Raw genomic sequence first — 10,311 nt, 5'->3', positions numbered from 1 at the left:
CACTTGCCACCACGTGGGTAAAGATAACCCAGAAACCGAGGCCTTGAGAGCCCTCAATATACACAGCTTATAACTGTGACACGTGCGTGTCACGGGGAGCACTGTGCCCTCATGCAGAAAAAGAGAAGACTATGAGAAATCCCTTTGGGCTGCATCAAAATATTATTCAAACATACTCCCCCATCCCCCACCCACTCCCTTCCATGCATCACAACATCATCCATACACAACCATTCTCCACTCTCTTCCTCAACCGCCATTGCCCTCATTCCTAATGCCCCTTTTACCCCATCCATCCATCTCATCATTGGTTGCCCCTCATGTTCACTCCTTCTACCTCTGCCTTCCACACCTTTTACTAATCTTTCTTCACTCATTCTTTCCATGTGTCCAAACCATCCCAATACTCTTTCATCAACCCTATCTTCCAACTCCCTTTCCACCCCTGTTCTCCTCCTCACCTCCCCGTTTCTCACTCTATTCAGCCTACTAACCCCTATCATACTTCTGAGGCACCTCATCTCAAACACATTCAAACTCCTCCTCTCTTATATTCTATGTTTCTGCCCCATACAGTGCTGTCGGCACAATCATTCCTTCATACAATCTCCTCTTAGCATCCATTCCCAAATGTCTATTTCTCATTACACTTTTTAATCCCCCAAGGCATTTACTTGCTTCTCTCAATCTACATTCTACCTCCACTCCTCCCTTTCCCACCACATTTGCACCCAAGTATCTAAAACTATTATATATATATATATATTTGTATGTATTATTATTATTATTGTTATTATTATTATATATATATATATATATATATATATATATATATATATTTGTATGTGTTATTGTTATACATATATATATATATATATATGTATATATATATATATATATATATATATATATATATATATATATATATATATATATATATATATATATATATATATATATATATATATGTATTATTATTATATTTTTTCTCCATACCCAAAAGGAAAGAAAATCATATAGCACCTTATAGAAAACACCATTGTACTTAATAACAAAAAATACCATACTTTATTAAATTGCTGACCTTGATAGAGGTGACACAATAATCTTTCAAAATGGAAGTGGGTACAAAATGCCCCCAGGGACATTCGCCCTTTACATGGAATGATTAAGAGTGTGGGGGGGGGGGGTAATCAGGACTGAGCAGGAGCAATACCTGAGGAAAGGGAAACAAAATGGATGTAAACAGTGTGTCGGTAGTGAAAGAAAGCTCTAGATATTGGCAACTTCTGGAGAGATATGAGAGGAGTATTTCATCAACAATTACCAGTATATCTATGCTAAGGACAGTATTGTACCAAAGAGTCACAGTCATAGAGCGGCACAGGTGGTAAAGGGGAGATTTAAGAGCATGGAGGGATAATTCAATTTAAAAGTCATCATCATATTCTCTCTCCCTCCTTTATATATTTGCCTCTGACCCAAGCAGTGGGCAGGAGTCAGGGATGACCCTTCATCCATGAGTAGCTAAGATGAGAGGGAAACAAAGGTGGTGGATAGGAGTGGGTGTGTGACTTAGCTGGTTACATCTCTTATATGGGGGAAGAAGCCCTTGGTATATAGATAATTATTAATTCATTTTATATTTCATTTATTATTATTATAATTATTATCATAATTTATATATAAATTTCTTCTCTTCCCAACCCCCAACCCCTCAACCCCCAATGGTCTTGGAATGTGTATTGGTACCATTCTTGATCACTAATTCAGCAATCCAAGTGCGAGTCCCACCAAAGACTGAAATTCAATGCTGCTGCACTGCAAGCTAGCACTGGTGGGCAAGGAGATCAGGCCACATGAGCTCTGAGCTCTCATCTGTGGAGGTAATAGCTATTGATCATGAGTTCAATATGTGATCTAAGACTGTTGTGGTGAATCATATGGATGAAAGGAGAAAACTGAGGTCAGTCTTCATACACTCATGTGGATGTGGTGGCAGATGGAACTCTATCTATATAGCAAGGACTCCTTCCCCTTTCTAAGGAAGGTAGCCAGTCAAGGCACACACCCACTCCTATTTCCACCCATTCCACTCCCATCCACCATCCTTGTTACCCTCTTGGCTTTGCATTGGTGAAGGGTCATCTCTATCTCTCACCTACAACCTGGGTCAGAAGCAATACATCTGATGTGGCAGATGAAACTACCAGTAGCTCATTAAATGGTCCACAGAATTGAAAAAAAAGAGGAGCAGAATAAAGAATAGAATACTGGGCAGTAATCAAAGGTATATATTTCATAGTAGCTTGAAATTAGTTTATTTACACAGAAAGAGAGGGTGAGAAGAAAAGGTTGAACAGATATTGTTAAGGTGGTGTGGGCATAATGGAAAGACTGAATAAGGAAAGACTTGTAAATGAAGTGTTGAAAGCAAAAGTGAATGGAGTGAGCTGAAGAGGAAGAATGAGATACAGCAGATAGATGAGATGAAGTGGATTTTGGATACACATGGTATGCTTGTTCAACTGGGAAGAGAATACAAAAGATAGGTATGGATGGAGGGACAATGAATAGATGAAGAGATAATGTAGCTTGAAAGGATGTTCACACCTGCTTCATAATTTATTTTTGACTGAATGAGGAAGGAGGGGGGTCGCCTTATGATGTAGTGGTTGTTGCCCTAGAATTGATTTTATGATGATTTGGACATTTTCAAGCTTTGTTGAAGATCCTTTACTTAGGTGTGGGCATCACTCCACTGCTACACACAGAGGCTTGGTCCTTATATATTGTATTTACATCTGTCTAATGGTTACTTGTGGCTAAAACCATTTAACACTGTCAGGTACAAAACAAAGCCTTAAGAATAATTGCAAGTTGCATGAAAACAACCCCAATAGGCCATATTTACTTTGATGCAATAGTTCCACAATTGGAGTTGTGCACAGTAGTAACTGACCTCATGTTTCACAAGCAACAGTCTTTGCACTCTCCCATTGATCTCTGTGTTATGTCAGTGTGGGATGGTTTCCACATCTCTGGCTTAAAGTAGTAGTAGGAGGGGAGCAGTCACCAGTTGTCAGCTCTCTTTATGTGAAAAGGTATAGGAAATACAGTTGAACTTGATAGAAAAAGATCATAAGCCCCATCCAGAGACCAAGTGTATGCCCTCTGGGCTGCACTTTTGGATGGAGACAAGGAAGTCAATAGGGAAATGATTCTCTCTGCTGTCCATCTTGTAGGACCACCACAAGGAAGTACTCATCATTAGTCCCTGGAGCAGTCCATGAATATGGTTAATGCACAGTTCTTGAGCTCATGCTAAATTATGAGATTCTCAAAAAAAACTTGACTCATGAAACATTTCTTCTCCTGAAGATTCCATGTCAAGACTATCAATCATGACACTTATCTCCTTCTCAATTACCTCAAACATAATTAAATCGCAGACACCATGGACAAAGAAGTCTTCATTCCCCCGGTAAAACTGCACTTCTCTGAAAATATACAAATATGAGTTACAAGAAAGGAGTGACTGAACCAAAGGAGACAAAGAAACAAGATTCAAATCCAAAGAGGTATTTCAATATAGAATCAAAATTTATTATATCTTTCATTCTCTCAGGCAGTGGGCGAGATGCAGGGATGACCTGTCATCCAGGAGGAGCCATGATAAGAGAGAGGGAAGGGGTGAATGGGAGTGGAGTATATGGGGATGGAATGGGTGGGAGTGGGGTTTATGCTTTTGTTTTTTGGCTACCTCCCTTGAAGGTGGAAAAAGCCTTTGGTATATGTATGTATGTATTTTCTCAAAACTTAATTCTTTAGTCAATCAACATATCACCCCAAGTCTCTCTTACAGGAGATCCATAGTTCCCAGATAACTGCATGGCTAAAGCCATCAGGTGGACCCATAGGTCACTAAAGGAAGAAATGTTGTTGTCTAGGGATTGTTGGTGTGGGACATTATAGGATGAGGTGCTCTGTGTTGATACTATTTTAATATTACTCTACTAAATAAAAGACCACTAAAATAGAGTCAAAGCCCATGGCATAGGAGGAAAAGTGTTTGAATGGATTAGTGACAGAAAATAGGTCACCATCAATAATTAAAAATCCAAATGGGGTAGTGTTACTTGTGGAGATCCCCAGGGCTCAGTTTTTGGTCCCCTATTGTTCATTATGTATGTAAATAATGTGGACAATGGGATTAATAGTGATGTTAGTAAGTTTAAGGACGACACTTGAATAGAATGCTGTATTATGTCCAGGGAAGATGCTACAATGCTGCAGGAAGATCTAAGTAATTGTTTGCATGGTTAGAGAAATGGCAAATGAACTTCAATATCTCAGAGTGCAGTATGTTAAACGTAGGTTTACACAACCCAGAAAATAGGTATAGCTTAACCTCTTCATTATGAGTCAAATATTTGTGCACACAGATGCCTGATGTATGATGATGTATCACAATATGTGCATTATGAAATATAGTTACAGTTGTTATAATCGTTTTCTTTCACCCAGATAGTTTCTAACCACAGAAAATGCAATCAAGTCTGTTTACAGAATAAAGGATCCACTTGGCTACAACCACAAAATAAATATAATCAAGACGCCTATACTAGCGTCTTCGTATACTCACTCGCACCTCATGACACCTACATAGGCATCATCATTTTCTAGGAGTTAACACCATTTTAGAGAAAACAGGATGTGAAAAAGATTTGGGAGTAATAGTGAGTTCTGACCTTAACCCGTAAAGTCCGATAAGCCACCGGAGTGGCTTTACCGGGGAAGACCAATAAGCCACCGGAGTGACACGATGTTCACGGACGTACCACAAATGCACTGTAATTGATATCCCTGTGAAAATTGGTAGTGTTGTAGACCTATCCCTCCCCCCCACCCCTGGCTCTGTAGCCTGCTGCTCAGGCAAGCACAGTCAGTGTGAGCCTCGCTTTCGAAGAGTACGTTACGCACCCTATCGTGCTCCCAAAAAAGTGTTAAAAGTGCTGTCTAATCATATCCGCTGACCTTATTATTGCTTATAATGGCTCCCCCAACTAAAAGGAGGCTTGTGTATAGCAGTGAGAGTGAGGAGGTCTACACTTGACCTTCGAGGCCCCAAAGAGGAAAAGGGAGGGCGACAAGAGGAAGTTCAAGTATTGCCTCTGGTATAGCCAATACTACTGCTCGTACCAAAGAATCTGGTGTAGGAGCTACTACATCCCCCAGGACTTTTTATGGGCGGAAGGGGGGCGTCAAAGTTGGGGGCACTAGAAAGGCTTTCCTCATGAAAAAACAAAGCCACACACCATACCCGCCACCAAGACAAAGGGTATTATCAGTCAATAACTCACAACTTTGTGAGTCAACATTCAAAGGTAAATGCATTTATATTAGAAGAATTTTATGAGGATTCTCACAGTATTATCAGATTTTCAATTGAGTAATTAGCACCCTGATTATAAGCAGAAACGTATAAGTTTTCCCGGAAACACATTCGCTCCGACTCATGCATCACTCACACATTACAAATCACATCACGTCTATACCAACCATCCAGGCACACTATGCAACATTCATTCATGCTCTTTCGCCACAATAATGATAATAAGTTTAGGAAAGACCAATAAGCGTAGTTTTAGTATTGTGCGAAAGTGATGTGTACGTGCATATATCCAATATTATGGTGTTTCCTACTGCTTCCTGCATTATTGTATGATAAGATTGAAGTATTTATAACCCATACAAAGTGTTTCCATAGTGTTTCCACTGTCATAATCATAATACAGTGCCAATAACTTATAATACTAAATGAACTCGCTTACCCGACACCAAAAACACATCCCCCACACCCCATCCTCCCTCTCCTCCCCTCCACCGTGATTGTCAGCGACTGCCACATGTACAACTTCGAAGGATTATTGTGGCCAAACCAAGGTGAGTTGGACCTTACTATTTTATGGGAACCTGCGGGTGGGTAGTATAAGGCATTTAAGCAAGTTTAGGCAAAATCGGTACGATTGACCAGGATGGCCAGATATTCGATTTTAAAAGGGGTCTTTTGAGACCTAATTGCATATAGGACGAGTTAAATCTAGGAAACAGTACATTAGTGCCAGGAACAGAGCTAACAGAGTATTAGGATTTGTTGCAGATGTAGTTATTAAACTCTGTCTGGGAGATAGACCCAATCTTGACAATGTAGTACAGTTTTGGTCTCAGTCCTATAGAATGTATATTAATTCACAATAATCAGTACAGAGGAGAATGGGCAAAGTGATACAAGGGCTCTGAAATTTACCCTACAAAGCCAGACACACCTTAACTTGCACTTTCTGGAAAGCCATAGAGTGTGGGGTGATCTAATAAAGGTATTTAAATGGGTCAGGGGCTTTAACAAGGATGATTCAGACAAGGTCATGATATTGAAACAGCAAAGCAGGACTTGTAGTAATGGATTTAAATTGGACAAATTTAGATTTAAGAAAATAATTAAGAACTGGTTTACCAATAGAGTGGTTAACAAATGGAATAGATTTGATAACCATGTAGTGAGCACTGAAACTATTAGTTTTTTTCAGAGAAGGTTATATAGCTTTGTGGATGGAAATGACAGATGGTAATGTACATGGAACTGCCCAATGTAGGCCTTATGGTCCCTTGCAGTCTCCTTCATTCTATATCCTTATGGTGGATGGTGTCCTAAATGTACATGTCCCAGTGTCATTCTTATTTCTCTTGAGAGGAACTTTTCTGTGGGTGTTGATATCTGGAGATTGTTGGTGGAATACCGAGTTTGGTGATTGGTCTTGAGGAGCTTGTTTGGTGATATGAGTGTGAATGTGTTTGGTGTGATACTGTATTCGCAGTAGGTTGTTGTATATGTTTGAGTAGTGTACCCCTTCCAGACACCAACACAAAATCACTGAAGCTGTGGATGTGCTGTGTCTTGTGACACTATTTCTGACCCAGGGCAGTGGACAAGACGCAGGGATGACCCATCATCTAGGAGGTGCCAAGATAATAGGGAGGGAAGAGGGTAGAGGGGAGTGGAGTATGTAGGGGATGGAATGGGTGGGAGTGGTTTGTATGCCTTTGTTTTTTGGCTACCTCCCTTGCAAGGGGAAAAAAAAAACTTTGGTATATATATGTATGTATGTATCAACAGTTATAATACCAGCTAGAGCTGCAACCCTGAGAGTGTGGCATTTGATCTCTGGATTGGGCTTACTCGTAAGATCCCTCTTTATCAACTTCACCTATTATCCCTTCACTTTTTCATATTAGAACTTGCAGACTGCACCTGCTCTCCTATTCCTCCTACTAGAAAGAAACCATCCTGATAACTTGCAGGCAAAACTCTAATATTTTTTTTTCCTGGAGAAGCCACTCAATCTCTCAATTGCCCTTGTTCTCTTTTGCAGGAGACCCACAGTCCCCAGGAAATCAGCCACAACCACCAGTTGTACATACATATACCAAGGCTTTTTCCCCCTTACAAGGGAGGTAGCCAAAAAGAAAAAGGCATAAAATCATTCCCACCCATTCCATCCCTGAATACACTCCACACACCTCCACCCTCCCTCATATCTTAGCACCTCCCGGATGACGGGTCATCCCTGCACCTTCTCCACTGCCCTGGGTCAGAAGCAATGTCGCAAGACACAGCAATCTACAGCAAGGCCGTTTCACTAAATCGGCGACCCACCCCTCTCCATCCCCCCCATGCATAAAAGGAGAAGACGGGGAGAAATCCCTTCGGGCTGTGTCAAATTTTGCTCACACATACTACCTCACCCTCCATCCCCCCACCCATTCCACCTCATGCATCACAACATCATCCATATACAACCATTCTCCATTCACCCCTGTCTTCTGTCCTCTCCTGTCCTTCCTCAACAGACATTCCCCTCTTCCCCAAAGCCCCCTTCACCCCATCCATCCACCTCATCCTAGGACGTCCCCTCATGTTCACTCCCTCCACATCTGCCTTCCACACCTCTTTTACTAGTCTTTCTTCACTCATTCTTTCCATGTGTCAAAACCATCCTAATACTCTTTCATCAACCCTATCTCCCAACTCCCTTTCCACCCCTGTTCTCCTCCTCACCTCCTCATTTCTCACTCTATCTAGCCTAGTAACCCCCATCATACTTCTCAGACACCTCATCTCAAACACATTCAAACTCATTCTCTCTTCCTCTCTTATGTTCCATGTTTCTGCCCCATACAGTGCTGTTGGTGCAATCACTCCTTCATACAGTCTCCTCTTAGCATCCATTCCCAAATGTCTATTCCTCATTACACTCTTCAATTCACCAAGGCATTTACTCGCTTCTCTCAATCTACATTCTACCTCCACCTTCACTCCACCTTTTCCTGCCACATTTGCACCCAAGTATCTAAAACTATCCACTTCCTCCAGTCACTCTCCCTTAATGCTCACTTCCATTCTACTGCCACTTTCACCCCTTGTACATGTCATCACCTTACTTTTACCCACATTTATCTTTAGCTTTCTTCTATCACATACTCTCCCAAACTCTGTCACCAACTTCCTCAGTCCCTCCTCCGATCCTGCCACAAGCACAGTGTCGTCTGCAAACAACAGCTGGCTCACCTCCCACTTTTCTCCATTTTCTTTAACCATCTCCAATCCCTAACCCACTACCCTTGCATTTACCTCTTGCACTACCCCATCCATGTATAAGTTGAACAGCCAGGGCAACATAATGCATCCTTGACGAAGTCCCACCTTTACCTCGAACCACTCACTCTCTCCATTTCTAATCCTGACACAAGCTCTACTACTCTCATAAAAACTCTTGACAGCTCCTAGAAGCTTTTCTCCTATCCCATATATCTGCATAACCTCCCACAGTGCCTTTATGTCTACCCTATCGTAAGCCTTTTCCAGATCCATAAAAGCCCAAAAAACATCCTTCCACCACCAGTTGTGGGATTTGAAAATAAGCCTCAAGTTTCACAGACTTAAAACCACAGCCCCACAGTGGTCAGCAATGGTTCCTGAGCCCTCCCATAGGTCTTTGCAAGAGGAAACATTGGTCTGTTGTCTGTGTTGTATTAGATTGTGTTTAGATGTGATCAAGGAAGTGAGCAGCTGCCAAATGTCAACACTTGTATTGTACAAAAATGGAGGAAAGTGGAAGCTGATAAGAATCACAGGTTAGATTCAGAGACCAAATGCTAACACCTCTATATAGAGATGACAATACTGATGGGATATAAAGACAAGTAGCAAGGCGATTGCTCAATCAGCTGTTGTCTTGAATTTTGTTGACCTGAAACCCACAGCAACTGCCTATGGTCCTAAGGTATTTCTTCTGGAAAATAAAACTTGGACTGTCTGCACTGTATTTGTATGGGACTGTTTCTGTGTCACCTGCTGAAAGTAACAGAAAGGGAGCTGTTGTCAGCTGTCAACTTGTGTTTAAATAACGATGAAGGTCATAAAGAGATTTTGGGCCCAGTTTGAAGCTCCCTTGGGGGCTGCACCTCCAAATGGAAGTGAAGAAGTTGAAGGACCACCTCATACAGGGAGATGATTCTTCTCAGTATTTGTCTTGCAGGACCTCCTTTGCAAGCTCCCATCATTGGTTCTATGAAAAAGTAAACAATAAATGAAAAGGAAAGGTAAATTGGTTCTACTCACTTCTCCAAAGTGGATTGATCCTCTGACATTTGTGTAACATGCTCACTTCCATAAAGCTCCATCCAGTCACACATTCTTTTTCTAGTTCTTCGCAATACTTTTGTGACAGACTCCTTGTCCCCATACTTCTGGAGGGTCTCACACAGGTATGAAATATAGCAGGAGCCTGAAAGTGAAAGTGAAGGTGTTTAACTCCAAGGGTCTACTTCACGACCACTTGCCTGTCCCTTGGGAAATGATATAGCCTTTGTACAGCAACCAGCAAAACAATGTCGCTCCACCAGACAGGCTTAGACAGATCATGCCCTTCATACCCTGAAAGGTGGCAATGGGGCAATCTTAATGTGTGTAAGGCCTAATGATATTTGCCTATCAACACTTTGCCACCATAAGGCAAAAAGGGCATGAGCTCCCAGAGCCTGGTCTAGCAAAGCAACACTGCTTTTGTAGTGGCTGTACCTTAACATGGTGGTTCAATCCAGCTTGGTCAGGTTGTATGAATGCTGGGCAAGTTGCAGCAGTCGTGAATGAAGTCTGAAACCAATGTAACCATTTCATCTGTATGGTGTATTGCACTTTGGTGTCTGGTGCTGCAGAAAGGTTAGCCATGAAAATGTGACTTGAACAAT

The 10,311-nt window shown here is 41.4% G+C and overlaps 1 protein-coding gene across 1 annotated transcript in view; it reads right to left on the bottom strand.

Annotated features, from left to right (window-relative positions):
- Positions 1–917: 917 nt before the first annotated feature.
- LOC143021717 (uncharacterized) overlaps positions 918–10,311 on the bottom strand; it is a 57,235-nt gene continuing 47,841 nt past the window's right edge. The window contains exons 11-12 of the mRNA XM_076179394.1: positions 9,683–9,848; positions 918–3,500 (exon numbers count right to left, since the gene is read on the bottom strand). Coding sequence (XP_076035509.1) covers positions 3,341–3,500; positions 9,683–9,848 — 326 coding nt within the window. The 3' untranslated portion in view covers positions 918–3,340. The remainder of the gene's footprint in view (positions 3,501–9,682; positions 9,849–10,311) is intronic.

The sequence above is a fragment of the Oratosquilla oratoria genome, chromosome 3 (assembly GCF_046742065.1).
Source record: "Oratosquilla oratoria isolate Oo_2021 chromosome 3, ASM4674206v1, whole genome shotgun sequence".
Taxonomy (NCBI): domain Eukaryota; kingdom Metazoa; phylum Arthropoda; class Malacostraca; order Stomatopoda; family Squillidae; genus Oratosquilla; species Oratosquilla oratoria.
Note: the sequence above shows the minus strand (reverse complement) of the source record. Positions and strands in the feature narration are given on the sequence as shown.